Genomic DNA, 14,430 nt, shown 5'->3' with positions numbered 1-14,430 from the left:
CTCCCCTTCCAAGGCCGATGGCAACTGACATGGGAGGTCCGCCCGGTGAGACGGCACACCCCAGGCCCTGTGAGGCCAGGGTGGGAGGCCAAGGGCTCCGGGTGCCTGCTGCCGGCCGCTGCCAGAAGTGCCGGGAGACGCCTCACGGGGATGCCAGCACAGCCCAAGTCGCCGGAAGGGAAGAGCTGGTGCCCATGGTTGTGAACATGTGCACGGGACCTTGCCCCTGAGGGGGGCCCAGCTGCCCCGCACTTGAACGCCTCAGTATCTCTGGAAATATTTGGGGTTCAAAGTCAGCCTTTTCGGGGGGATCAAAGCCTCGCGTTTCTGAACTGTATACACGGAGCTTTGTGTGTGTGTGTCTGTGTGTGTGTGTAACGCTCTAAGAGGGTGGGGCCTTTCCTACTAAAGTTTACCCCCCCCCCAAAAAAAAGAAAGCCAAACCCTAAACTCCTCCTAGAAACAGAAAGTGTCCGCAGAGAAGAGGGACTTGGGTTCCCGTGGATGAGCTGGTCTGAAACCCGGCTCAGAAATGGTCCTAAATGCGGGAGGCGGAGGGAGGAAGCCGAGGAGGGTGACGGGGGCGGCGGCTCCTGCGGCCTCTCTGTCTGTGTTTCCTGGAGCTTTGTCGGCTTTGTCCTCGCTCTACCTGGAGAAGCCACCAGCCCTTGTCCGGCCTCACCGCCAGCACTGCCTTGGGTGGGAAGCCGTGATTCCCAGGGCTTGGCTCCTCAGTCCCAGGTGACTCTGTGACCCCTGTGACCCCCCCCGCAGAGTGGACACCCCACCCAGCGCCCTCAGTCCCAGGTGATTCTGTGACTCCCGTGACCCCCCTCCCGCAGAGTGGACGCCCCACCCAGCGCCCTCAGTCCCAGGTGATTCTGTGACCCCCGTGACCCCCCCCGCAGAGTGGACACCCCACCCAGTGCCCTCAGTCCCAGGCGATTCTGTGACCCCCGTGACCAGAGCCCCCCCCCTCCCACAGAGTGGACACACCACCCAGCGCCCTCAGTCCCAGGTGATTCTGTGACTCCTGTGACCCCCCTCCCGCAGAGTGGACGCCCCACCCAGCGCCCTCAGTCCCAGGCGGTTCTGTGACCCCCGTGACCCCCCCCGCAGAGTGGACACCCCACCCAGTGCCCTCAGTCCCAGGCGATTCTGTGACCCCCGTGACCAGAGCCCCCCCCCTCCCACAGAGTGGACAACCACCCAGCGCCCTCAGTCCCAGGTGATTCTGTGACTCCCGTCCCCCCCCCCGCAGAGTGGATGCCCCACCCAGTGCCCTCAGTCCCAGGCGGTTCTGTGACCCCCGTGACCCCCCCCGCAGAGTGGACACCCCACCCAGCGCCCTCAGTCCCAGGCAATTCTGTGACCCCCGTGACCAGAGCCCCCTCCTGCAGAGTGGACGCCCCACCCAGCACCCTCAGTCCCAGGCGATTCTGTGCCCCCCGTGCCCCCCCCCACAGAGTGGACACCCCACCCAGCGCCCTCAGTCCCAGGCGATTCTGTGCCCCCCGTGCCCTCCCCCCGCAGAGTGGACGCCCCACCCAGCGCCCTCAGTCCCAGGTGATTCTGTGCCCCTGTGGCCCCCCCCGCAGAGTGGATGCCCCACCCAGCACCCTCAGTCCCAGGCGATTCTGTGCCCCCCGTGCCCCCCCCCCCGCAGAGTGGACGCCCCACCCAGCGCCCTCAGTCCCAGGCGATTCTGTGACCCCCGTGACCAGAGCCCCCTCCCGCAGAGTGGACGCCCCACCCAGTGCCCTCAGTCCCAGGCGATTCTGTGACCCCCATGCCCCACCCCACAGAGTGGACGCCCCACCCAGCGCTCTCAGTCCCAGGCAATTCTGTGACCGCTGTGCCCCCCCCCCCCACCGCAGAGTGGATGCCCCACCCAGCACCCTCAGCATACTGCCCAGTGGGAGACTCACCGGCAGACCAGACCACCTTAGCTCGGCCTTGCACAGCTTGGGAATTGGCACGCGCATGAGCAGGGGATGTGCACAAACATGGCTTAAGCAGAGGCATGGGCAATCGGCGCACATGTGGGGGAGACCCCGGGCCCAGCGCCCCTCGCTTCCCACCCGCAGCCGGGTGTCGGGCCGCGTTTTCTCGTCCCCTGTGGCGCTGCTGGGAGCCGACTGGCAGCCTTGCTGGCCGCGGCTGTGCTGGGCGACCCTCGAGCACCCTGTCCATGGCTGTGTCTGCAATGACTGGCGTGGCCCCGGGGAGCCGGCCGCAGGTGTGGGGCCCCGTGTGGCACTAGCCCCCAACGCTGTCCTCCTGCTGGCCTGCAGACCTCACTCCCGCCCTCAAAGATGAATCTGTGCGGTTCTGCGAGGCTTGGTCCCGGGGTTAACTGAGCCTTTCGGGGCTGGTTCCTCACAGGAAGCCGCGGAAGGCAGCAGCTGTGCCCCCAGGGTCTGCGCCAGCAGCTCCGGAGCCACCCAGGCCACAGTGCAGGTCCTGGGCCCTGCAGTCAGAGGGCTTCTCTGGGAGACACGTGTTTTCATAAGCTTCCCGCAGGGTCCTCCTGCCCTCTGCTCCCCACAGTGAGGGAGTGAGCCGTACCTGGCAAACAGGGCAAAGGGAGGACTGGGTACCCAGAAGGTAACCCCAGCTCTAGGTCTCTCTCCCTCTCTCTGCACACACACATGCACACGCACACACACATGCACACAGTCAGGCAACTCCTCTTGAACCCTCTCCCCCAGGCTCCCTGAGTGAGCCGGGGGCACAGAGCCCACCAGGACCAGGACGTGGCCATGCAGCGGGGCCTGGCAAGTGGGGAGTACTGAGAGCGAGCACTCCTCCCCAGCGGGTCTGGCTCGGGTCTGGTCTCCACCACACAACAGCCCGGGTCGGCTCCCGTATCTCATTATTCTCCGTGCCTTTGGAAACACCCTCACCCCTCCCTGGAGATTGAGTTAGTGCAATGCACCCTTTTGTATCCTCAATATATTTATTCCCCTGAGCAATCCCGTAGGCTTCGCTCTCGTTATTGTCACGTTCATCATCGTTCTTTCCTTCATAAATAAAGTGCTGTCTGCTGAGTTATCCGAGGTTAGATTTGCGAGCTTCGTCCATATCCCCAGCTGACCGGCTCCAGCAGAGGGGCTGCGTGGGGAGCCCCACAGCTGGACCAGATCCGGCGTGGGTGCTCCCGGCAGAGTTGCCGGCCCTGAGAACCTATCGTGGGAGTGACCGCTTCCAACTCAGGCACAGAGAGTCTAAGCAGACCCGGGAGTGCCTCACAGCCGTGGCTGATCTGTGTCTTAGCCCAAGGAGCAATTTAGTGTGTGCTGAGGTCCATGTGGCTTAGTACCCCATGAAACATGCACACGCACACACACTTGTGCACATGCACACACGCGGACAACTGACCACCCACAAGGCCCGCCAGCCAGTGTCAGCCTGTGCCCCCTTCGGGCCTGCAGGGGCCGTGGCGACGGGCTCGGTCGCCCCAGAGGGTGAGCCGCTTCTGAGCAGATCTTTGAGCGAAGATGCAACTGAAAACCAAGCCATGTGCACCTCATGCACTTCACCTTCGGGGCAAGAAACAACCGCGGGCACAGCCAAGCCCACCCGTCAAAGCGCGTGGAAGTGGGAGGCAGGCAGGAACGGGGCCTTTGGCGCATCTTCCTGAGAGCCCACACGTCCCGTGATGGCACCGAATCCGTGCGGATGCTAATATGTTTGCATTGCCGGTTTTCATTTTATTTCTTCACAACTCACTGCAGGACAGCAGAGTCAAAAATATACCACTCCGATCCGCAGGACACATCTGCCGTGAATCCACACAGAAGCAATTAATTTCCTGGTGGTATTTTTACACTGGGGGCCGAATGCAGCTCCCCATTATATAAACAAAAAACTCCAGACAGCGCCTGCTGCCTGATAGAAGATAAATCAGATCGCACGGCGCGGTTGGCCCAGGACCGCTACGGGCTATGCCTTGTAATGAGGCATCCCAACACTAATTATGAAGCTTATTAAAGAGAATTGTCGAACTTGTACCGGAGTGCAGGCTGTAATCCCGTGCACCGGGGTGGGTCTCGGGAACACGCAGCCCGGCGTTACCTTGCCCGGCAGAGAGGAGTGTGCGGCGGGCAGAGCTGGAGTGCAGGTCAAATCCCAGGAACAATATTATTGTGTTTGGCAAATTGGGGAGGCTAGCTGTGATGGTGGGGCAGGTGAGAGCCCCAGCAGGGTGGGGGATAATTCACACATCAGCGGCTCCCGGCTCGCCAGCGGCTGCCAGCAAAAGGTCCAGGAATCTGTCAGGGGCAAGCGTCTCCGGCACAGTGTTTTATTATGCAACTTATACTGAATCTTCTGGAAGGTTGCAAAGGCACTACTTCAATGTACTCTTGCAGGAGGGTAGGGGAAGAAAAGATTAATAAAGATGTTAGGAAGCTGAACTGCTGTGAGATTTGTTTAATTATTCCCCGCAGGACTGCCCCGGCAATCTGCTGACATTTAGCCTTGACCTTGGAAATCCTCAGTAAATATTAATATATCAACTCAAACAGGGACCGTTGTTTTATTGGTTCACGGAGCTCGGAGAGATTCGCCACAGCGGTGAAAAATAATGTGCAGAACGGAGGGAGACGGCGGCTTTGATTTCTCCTGCTGCTGCTCACATGGGCTCGGAGCATCCACAGACTGGGCAATGGTGCTGCTTTGCCACAGCTGTGGAGTGACACTTCAGATGCCTCCGCTTCCCTTTGTACAGCCTGCTGGAAGAATCCCAAAACCACAGTGGCAAGAGATTAGAAGGCAGGCAGAGGGGAGACCGGGAGAGAGGAGAAATCACACTTTATTATCTGCAAGAGTGGAGATTTTAATAACACGGAAAGCCCGCCCTCCCAATCTGATGGGCTTGGCGGGAGCGGCGGTCCCAGGCTGAGCCTCACGTCACACCGGCCGGCTCCTCTGGCCGCCCTCCCCCACTGCCCTTGGTGGTGACCAGGTGCCCACAGTCCCGCCTGCCTCTCGTCCGTTTTGATTGAGAGTTTGCAAAAGGAGAAAAGCAAAGCAAAACAAAACACGATGCTTGCTGTTTGCTGTTGCTGTGTCTGTGCATGGCCGTGGTTCAGTATTTAAAGGGATTGGTTCATTTATTGATTCGTTCGTTCATTTATGGTACCTGGGATTTAGGTGTCTGTTATTGGCTTACCCACTCATGAATATTCCGAAATTCTCAGTGGCCGTCCTTGGGTGCAAGCAAGAGAGCTGCTGGGGCCACATTTGGGTTTCAGATGTTGTGCGCTGCAGAGTTAATGCGTGATTAATTTTATTCATAAAAATGTTAATCACTTCATTGTGAGATCTTCTTAGCATTCCGTGCAGCAAGCACCTTTTTAATTTCTCTTGCCCACCACCTCGCAGATGTATTTAATATTTCCCAACGTTACCGCAGCTATCCGAGGCGCTGGCAATTAAGCATACGTTTAAATTTCAGTAACAAGGGAAGCTATGGCAGCCACAATGGAGCGCAAAGGGCGGACCCGGGACAGGCACCTCGGAGAGCACCTTCCACAGCGACCCTGCGGAGCCCCCGGCCCACAGATGGCACACAGGCGGGGCGCCCCACCCAGCTTCTGCCCTATTAGAGGACGGTCTCCATGCAGAATCCGAACCTAAACTTACAGCCCATGGGTTCCGAAGCTTTAACCGGCAATGTGCCCAGAGCTGAGGTCCCTCCGAATGGCACGTTCCTGGGCTGGGGAAGAGGAGGGGGAGCACTTGGCCCCATCTGGCGCCACCGCCGCCCGGCTGCAGCCTGGCCAGGGTCCCCGCGCCCAGGCGCTGGGTTGGAGAGGCTGCGCAAGTGGATTAGGGGATCAGAGACAGCCGGTGCATCCGCAGAAGCCAAACAGAGGCGCGCGGGGAGGGCTGCCCCTTGCTCCCGGGCCGCTCTGTCGGGAGGAACCTGGCCCTGTTCTTCCCGCTGGGCGCACCTGGTCGCTGCAGGGCGGGGTACAGACGTCCCCAGGGGCGCATCCTGTGCTCCAGCAAGGTTAGGATCCGGGAGCCCCTGGCGTGCCTTCCGCTTCGGCGATGGGGGGCGTGGCCGGAGAGGTCACCCAGGCAGGGGCTCGCCCGCCCCGGGGTTCCAGGCCGCCTCTCCACTCTGGCTCTCCACTCAGGACAACTCCAAGAGGGCTGCGGGGAGCTTCAGGCACTTGGCCCTCGCGCGCTCCTTCCCCCACTGAAAACAAATGTGCAAACATTTTACAAGTGCGCTGCCATAAAGACGAACCTTTGACCTTGAAGTTACCCCTTTTCTTTGAAAATTAAAACACGTGCGTGAGCCCCCAGAGGTCTCAGGGCCAAACCCGCCCCGCCCGGCCGGGCCCACCGCCTCTCCACCGGCAGTCAGCATCATCGCGCGAAGAGGGGCCTGTGGGCAGCCGCCGGTCGCGGGGTCTGAAGGCAGCCCGCAGTCCCCACGGGGTGACCTTTGCCTGCCTTTCCGCCTGGGAGCCGCAAGGAGAGCGCCGGCTCCGCGGGGCGCCAGGAGATCTGGGGGACACGCCCCCCACCCCCAGGGCAGCTCAGCAGGTGCGGAGTTTTTGTGGGTGCGCCCGGCTGCCACAGCTGAGGCAGTGTTCCCGGTGGGCGCAGCCGCTCCCTCCAGTATCTGGGTACAACTCAACCCCCCACACTGACTTAGGGGGCCCCTAAGGCGCATGAGCTTTGCTGCCACCCCCAGAGTGTGGACTCCTGGTCCCCAGCCTGGGTGCGGACCCCAGGCCTCCTCCCTCTCTGGTGGGACTCTTACCGGGAACCATGTCCTCTTTGGGGCTGAGAAGATAGACAGGGCCCCAGGTGCCCCCCAGCTCCCCTGCTCCCACCCCCGGAGATCCAGAGCCCCACTGACACATGGCAGTCTCTGGGCAGGCAGCAGCCAGAGACAGCCTTGCCTGGTGGTGGGATCCCTCGGCTCCCTGCTCTCTGGGAAGCCAGACTCCCAGGGCTCTCTGCCTCCTCCCTTCCTTTGCCGCTCCCAACTCTCAGTCCCTGCTGGCAAACTGGGCCCTGTAGCTTGGGGGGGGGGGCACTTCCAGGGCTTCAATCTCCCCACACTGGTGTCCATCAACCCCCTCCTCCGCCCCCTGCCAGGCTGGCATCGTCAGAGATGGAGGGACCTGGCTGGACTGCAGGGTCCTGGCTGGGGGGCGGGGCTGGGGGGTGGACTGGAGCCCTCCCGGGGTCCACCTCGCCCTGCTCTCTGCTCTCTGGCACAGCCAGTCCCCAAGGACGAGGGGAACTGTACAGGGCATGATTCATCGGGTGGCGCGCCCCTCGGAGCCAAGCCGACTCTTCCATTAATCAGTGTCAGGCCACGAAAACCGAGAGATGAATATGAATTCCACATATTGCCGGGGAGATAAATGTGCTTCGGGCAGGGGGATTTCTGGGACGCCAGCAGGTCAACCACAGAGGCGGGGCCTGTGCCCACTCCCCAGGTGTTCAGGCCCCGGGGCTGGGGGATGCTGGGGGTGTCCCCTCTTCAGGAGCTGAGAGCAGAGCTGCCCTGAGCTGCAGCTGCACCCTCCCCCAAAAAAAGGCTCCGCAGAGCAGAAATCCTGGGTGGGGGGCACGGGATCACACCGCTGCCTGCCCTGCCCCTGCGGGGCCTGGGGCGCGTCCCCCAGGCCTGCCCAGGCCGGGTCTGGAAGCAAAGGAGGCTTCCACGTGTCCTGTGTCCACCCGGGAGGACTCGGAAGGGGACGAGTGGGCACGTGGGTTGCCTTCCGCGCCCCCATGCACACCGAGGTGACCGTGGTGGCCAGGGGAGAGGGCTGTGAGCAGCCAGCAAAGACAAAAATGCTCAATGCTGCATCAGCGATTTCCGTGTGGCCTGGCGCTGGAGAAAAGCTCAGGAGGCTCACAGAGCCCCGAGGGCTGCAGGCGGGCACCTCGGCGCCCCCACTCGACCCCCAAAAGGAGGAAGGGCAGGGAGAGCTGCAGGAACACAGGCTCGCCCAGGCCACAAAGGAGCTGAGCCTGGCGGGGCAGAGAGCTCTGGGGGGCAGGGAATCCTGTGGCCGTCACGCGCAGCTCAGAGCAGACCGGCGCCTGGTGCTCCGTCGCAGAGCAGCCCGCAGGCCAGGAAGAGGCTGGGCACGGATCCGGGCCGAGGACGTTGACCCACTGGGCCTAGTGGTCAGGGAGGGTTCTGAGGCGCAGCGGACCATGAAGCCCGGGGCTGCGAGGCTCCGCGAAGGATCAGCGCGGGCGACAGGCGAGGACTAGAAGGACCCCCGGCGTGCAGCCCTCCCCACAAAACAAAGACAATGCGCGGGCGACCCCCTGAACACGGTGCCCACGGGGCCCCAAATCCCTGCACCCCGCGATTCGCGCCACACCCCAGGAGCGCCGGTCAGGGCCCCCTTCCGCCTTCGGACCATAGAGGGCGCCTTGTGCACGTCCATGCGGCCCGCGACGCTGCACCTTGGCCGGGGCCGCCAGGCCGCTCAGCTCTCGGGCTGCTCACGGCTCCTTGCCCACCGCGCCCACGCGTGCGCCGGCCTCGGGGCCCCGCGAGAGCGCGGGTGCGGGGAACGCCGGAGAGGGTAGTACCCACGGGGCGGGGCCGCGGCCCTAAGCGCGAGCAGCGTCTCCCGGCTACCCCAGGAGCGCCGGCGCGGAGCCTGCGCCCACTCTGCCGGCCGCACAGCCGGTGGCCAGGGCATCCCGGAAGCGCGAGGGCCTGAAAGGTGGCGGCCGCCCCTCCGCACGTCGGGGCCTGGCCTTCTCCCTGCTGAGCCGCGGCATCGCGGGCAGATTCCGAGGCGTCGGCCTCCCCGGTTTCCAGGAACGGGGCGGTGGTCCCGCGCCCCCGGAGGGCCCCGCGCCGGCTCCGGCTGCCCGCGCGCCCGCGCCCATCGGCCTCGGGTGTCCACGCTCGGGGCCCTGAGCCCCCGTGGCGTCCGAGGCGGGCTCCGCCAGGCAGGTCCCGCTCTGCGCCCTTAGCCCCGCTCCCCAGGACACAGTCAGCGGCGCCAGGGTTGAGAACGGCCCTCGCCACGGGGAGTCCAAGCCCCTTTCCCGCGCCCCCACCCCTGCGCGCGCGTCGCAGGAGCTCCAGCGCCTTCCCACGTCTCGGTGTTCGAGGAACCCGCGAAACGAAACCCACGCGCGCACGCGCCGCTCTCCAAACTCTGCCAGGGGCGAGCCACCAGCGCCACCTCCTCCACCTGCAGTGCGGAGTCCTCCCCGGGGCCGGCGGTCAGACCCCCTTCCACTTTTTTCCTTTCGTTTTTGCGGAAAATAAATAAATAAATCTCCCCAAAGTGGAACTGGTGCCTGACCTGGGGAGGAGTGCTCCGATGGGCTCGTCCCCGCCTGCTTTAGCGGCAACAAGAGCGAATCCGACGCCCGCCGCCGCCAGCCCAAGCCCCCAGACCGCAGCCCCTCCCTGCGGAGCCCGCCCCGCGCCCGCCCGCCCCCTCAAGCACCGCATCAGGGAGCCGCGCATCGTTTCATTCAGTTTATTAGACAAAAATATATGATTTAGACAAGTTCGCTGACGCGTTATTTACAATCTGAAATCACTCTATATACAGAAAGGAAAAAAAAAAAAAAGACACAAGACGTGGGGGCCTTTCCCGGGTCGGATCCCGGCGAAAGCCGCAGACAGCCGCGGGCGAGGGTCGTCGACGCGGCGGGCAGAGCCGGCCTCCACTCCGCTCCGCAGGGTTTGAGTTCCTCCCCGTCCCCTCCCTCCCCATCACCCCCCTCCCCCCGCGAAAGGAAAAGACGACCCTCGGTCAGGCGGACGGGAGGGCTGCGAGGACGCGCGGGGTTCCCTCCTGCGGGACCAGCGAGCTGCGGGGAGACAGCCAGACACGAGCAGGGTCAGTGCGCGGGCGCCGCGCCGCCGCTCCCGCCCAGGAGCCCCGGCTCCGGAGAATCCCGGCTCGGCTCCGGACAGCCCCAGCCCGCGGCCGGCCGGCGGCCCGACCCCCACCGCCACCCAGCCCCGCTCCGCCCCCGCGGTCCCCACCTCCGCCCCCGCCCCGGGGCGCGGGCAGACCGCACTCACTTGTCGCGCACGGGCTGGAAGGGCGACTTTAACTGCTGCGCCGGGGAGTCCGGCCTGGGGACGAGGTCTCTCTCTGCGAAGGAGTGGTAGAGACAGGGTTAGGGCAGTGGCGAGGGCAGGCTCTCAAGGGTGCTCCGGCTTCCCATCCATTCCTGACCGCCACAGCCACTGCGGGCGGGCGGAAAGGCTCGCGCCTCCTCCCCCGCGACCCCGGAGCAGGCCCGCGCATAACGCACAGCTCTTTAGGGACAGCCCTAAGGCCTAGGTCTTGCTCCCTGAATTGAAGCTGAGTCGGCAGCCAGGGCCCCTCGCTCTCTCTGACCAGGCGCTCCGCCCTCCACCCCCATCCCCGTCTCCAGATTTCCCGTTGGGGTCCCGGTGGCGCGGTACCTGGAAGTGCCGGGCTGCTGCGGGCCGAGGCCTTTTCGCCGTGCAGCGCTCCCGTGGTAACGGCGACCGGAGGCTGCGGCGGCGGTGGCGCGGGCAGGTGCGGACCGTGGGGCGCGGCGTGGGGCGTGCCGACGCCCAGGAAGGAACGCATGTTGAGCAAGGAGCCCTGCGCGAGGAACGCGCCGTTGGTCCAGTTGGAGAACTTGCCGATGTGGCAAGTGTACAGTCCGTGGCTGGGCAGGAAGGCGGGGTGTTGCAGCGGCGTGCCGGTGGGAGGCCCGTGCGCCCCGGGGTGGCTGGCGGGCGGCGGCGGCGAGGCCTTGGGCGCGCCGTCGGGGCTCGTGGCTGTCTCTGCCAGCGACCAGATCTTGGGCTTGCTGTGCTGCGCGCCGGGCAGGCCTCCCGCCCCGGCGCCGGGGCTCAGCAGGCGCGTGCTGCCCGGCTCTGGGGCCTCCTTGGCCAGGCCCAGAGGCGAGTCTTGGGGCTTGAGTGTGTCGGCGGCTGCCAGCGGCGATCCCTGGTCCCGGGCGAGAGCCGGGGGAGCGGCGGGCGCGCGCGGCGCCTCTGTCTTGTCCTCCTCCTCCTCGTTGCTCTGGTCGCCGTCCTGCTCGCCGATCGTGTCGATGTCGATGCTCTCCAAGTCGATCTCCTCGTCGTCCTCGGCCTTCTCCGGGTCGCCCTCGGTGTCGCTGCCGAAGAGGGCGCCGTCTTCCTGGTCCTTGCTGCGCGAGCCCCACGTCACCTTGTTCTCCTTCTTGAGGCGCCGGCGCGCGTTGGCGAACCAGGTGGAGACCTGCGTGAGGGTCATCTTGGTGATGATGGCCAGCATGATCTTCTCGCCCTTGGTGGGGTAGGGGTTCTTGCGGTGCTCGTTGAGCCAGGCCTTGAGCGTGCTGGTGCTTTCCCGCGTGGCGTTCTTGGGCCGCCCGGGGTCCCCGTACTGGAACTGGCCGTAGGGGTAATAGGCCGGCGCTGTGTGCGCTGCGAAGGTGGCTGGGTGCACCCCCGGGTTGTCCTTGAGCTCATACTGAGAGCCCTGAGTCCAAGCCGCAGAGCAGGACAGGAAAGAGAGCAGGGAGGAGGAGAGAGAGAGAGAGGGAATGAGACGGGCCCTGGGCTCGGGGAAATCGGGGAGGCTGCTCCTAGCGGCTCCCGGACCCCCGGGCCGCCCCAGGCACCGGGCACCGCTGCCTTGCACGGGGGCCACCCTGATCCACTCTTGGGTGAGGACAGACCAGGCTTTTCCCCGACCCCTGAGGTGGTTGTTGGGTCTTAAAAAACAAAACAAAACAAAACAAAAAAAAAACTTGTGGAGAGCCGGCTCTAGCGCGGAGCAGAGCCCAGCGCCGGCCCTCCAGGCTGTCCTCGCCCCCCTGGGTCCCCTCCACCGACAGCTCGCGAAGCCCGGATTTCCAAGTTTATCTGACACTAGCCAGAGGGAAACCTTTTAACTGCGCTGATAAAACAGTTTCCCCACACCCCAGGAGCCAGCGCTCAAGCCCCCTCCCCTCGACCCTGAGGGGGTCAATCAAAATAAACCGTCGGGCCCTCTCCGCGGCCCAGTCCGCCGGCGACGCAAAGCGAAAGCACGCGCCTTCGACCGCGGGACCGCGTCTGCGTGTCCAGGTTCGCCCGCACCCGCGTGTGGACAGCACCGGTGGCTGCCTCCGGATGGCAATCCAGGCCCTGGCCGACAGAAGCAACAAAACCCCGCCTGTTTCCTTAAATACAAAAAGCCAGGGCTCTCATCCGGTGAAAATTTTAATGCGGGGGGGGGGGGGGCGGGCGCCCCGCAGCGAGCAAGGGACTAGGCGCTCCCGGCCGGGCCTCTCCCAGGCGAGTTTATCGCCCAAGTTTGACTTTGATCTGGGGCAGCAAACGCAAAGTGTTTGCAGCCATTCAGCGGGGCTGATTTATCTGCAATCAATACTCTTTTTATCATCAGTAGTAAAACACAGCGAGTCAAATTATCCCATCAGGTTTTTTGGTAAATAACATTTTATCTTTCTAACAACCTCATTAGGCCTCATTATTACCATAAATTGCCCAGACAGACGCTCCCTCACAATTTAATCTTTTGACTCCGGAATACGCAGTCCTACGGGCTCCGCGGAAGCCTGCGCTCTGAACCGGGTTCGGGTTTCAGCTCAGGTTGCAGGAGCCCGCGGGAGACCTGCAGGAAGGGTTTTTACCTATCATCCCCCGCCTTTAAAATCAAAACAAAACAAAAGCGAAGCCTCGCCCTCCGTCCCCTCTCCACAAAGGCAGAGGGCCTCGCCGAGGGGCTCCCCCGCGCGCTCTCACACACACACACACACACAGGCGGGGTGCCCAAATGGCACACGCCTGTATACAGAATTTTCGTATTAAAAAAATAAATAAATACAAATAAAAAGAGCACCCCGCGCGTGGGGGCAGCGAGAATCGGGACGCTGCAAAGTTGCGCGGGAGCGCGTGGCCTCGCTCCCGAGTCTGGTAACGGCTTCGGTGGCCGGGCTTCGCTTTCCGCCCGCCCCGTGTGGCACGCAGTGGGCGCGCTGGCGACCCTCCTGCTGGCGACTGCGAAGGAGACATTTCGGCCTTGTCTCCCCTGGGAGTTCTCTCTGAAAGGACACCTTGTAAATCGCTCAGCGCTGCGCTGGCATCCCCGCCGCCGGGACAAAACGAGGCCCGGGTCCGCCTGGCGGCAGCTGGGGCCGGTCCCGGAGAAACAGGCTCGCTCTCAGAACTACGAGAAAAGTTACGGGGAAGCCGGCACGCCGCCCCAGCCGGGCTCCCGGGCGCGCGTGCTGTGCCCGCCTCTCCTTCGGCGGCGTGGGGACTCCGCGGGATGCCGCGCGCAGTCACGCAGGAGGGGGCCGCCTCGCCGCCCCCATTCCCAGGCGTTCCGGAGCTGATGCAGCCCCGATCCTGCAACCGGACCCCCCTATCCTGCGGACCCACGGCCCGGCCCGAGCCTCCGCCGAGAATCAGACCCGCGGCGGAGGGCCGCGGATCTCCAGTCGCGGACCCAGTCTTCAAGCCTCCATTACGCAACGCGGGAAGAAGAGTGCGCGTTGCTTTGGGTGCAAATGAAATGAAAACTTTGGCAACTTGCACAAGTAAAAGCAAACGCCGACCTTTATTTAATCTTTCGTTCAATCGCAAATCCACACGCGCGCCACTAAGGGACTCCTTGGTTCCGTCCTGTCTCCATTGTTAGGCCCGTTCCGCGGGGCTTCGCTAGGCTTTTGGGGGCTCCCTCGGGCAACGCGGCCTCAACCACCTCGGCCCCGCCAAAGCCGGACACCATAGGGCCTTCTCGACCAGCGCAAAAGCTGCAGAGGCCCCGCGGGCCCGCGCGGGACGTGCAGTGGACCGGGCCCAGCCGCTGGAACCCCGGGGCCTGGTCTGGCGCCCAGGTTGCGTGCACCCCGACCCGCCACGCGCTCCCCGTGTCCCGGGCCTACTGCTGCGACCTCTCCCGACTCGGGCAGCGACCCTCTTCCAGGCTCGGGCCTTCCCCTCCCCGGGCTGCGCCAGCACGGTCGTCAACGGCGGGGCCTCCTCCGCCCTCCGGCGCCCGCAGGCGGGCCCTCGCCCCGGCCGCGTCCTCCAGATCTCGCCTTCCCGCGCGCCCCGCGGCCCTTGCCGCCCCCCCACCCCCCGCCCCAGGAGACGGGGACGGAGCGGAGCGGGGAGAAGGGCGTGGGGGAGGCCGGGCACTCACCATCTGCGAGAAGAGGCTCAGGTCGGCGGCGTAGGGCAGGAAGGCGCTGTAGTTGGATGCGCCCGCGTAGGGTCCGGCCGCCGCGTACATGCCCAGCACCGAGGTGACGGCGGCCGCGCCCGCGCCCGCGCCCAGCTCCGCCGCCCCGGGTCGGCCCGACGAGGCGGCGGCCGCGGCGGCGGCGGCTGCAGCCAGCACCCCCGGGCGCTCGCCGCCGTAGGCGCCGGGCCCCGCGGCGCTCAGGTACTGCGGGTAGCCCAGCTGCGGGAAGGACATG

At 64.5% G+C, this 14,430-nt stretch overlaps 1 protein-coding gene across 1 annotated transcript; it reads right to left on the bottom strand.

The window, feature by feature from the left end:
- Window positions 1-9,494: 9,494 nt before the first annotated feature.
- IRX1 (iroquois homeobox 1) lies at window positions 9,495-14,430 on the bottom strand. Its single transcript, XM_062211817.1, has 4 exons — window positions 14,154-14,430; window positions 10,445-11,480; window positions 10,055-10,127; window positions 9,495-9,837 (listed from the first exon to the last, which is right to left on the bottom strand). The coding sequence occupies exons 1-4, from the start codon at window positions 14,427-14,429 to the stop codon at window positions 9,780-9,782; spliced, it is 1,443 nt and encodes a 480-aa protein (XP_062067801.1). The 5' UTR covers window position 14,430; the 3' UTR covers window positions 9,495-9,779.

The sequence above is a fragment of the Lepus europaeus genome, chromosome 15 (assembly GCF_033115175.1).
Source record: "Lepus europaeus isolate LE1 chromosome 15, mLepTim1.pri, whole genome shotgun sequence".
Lineage (NCBI taxonomy): Eukaryota > Metazoa > Chordata > Mammalia > Lagomorpha > Leporidae > Lepus > Lepus europaeus.
This window is presented reverse-complemented; position numbering and strand designations above follow the sequence as displayed.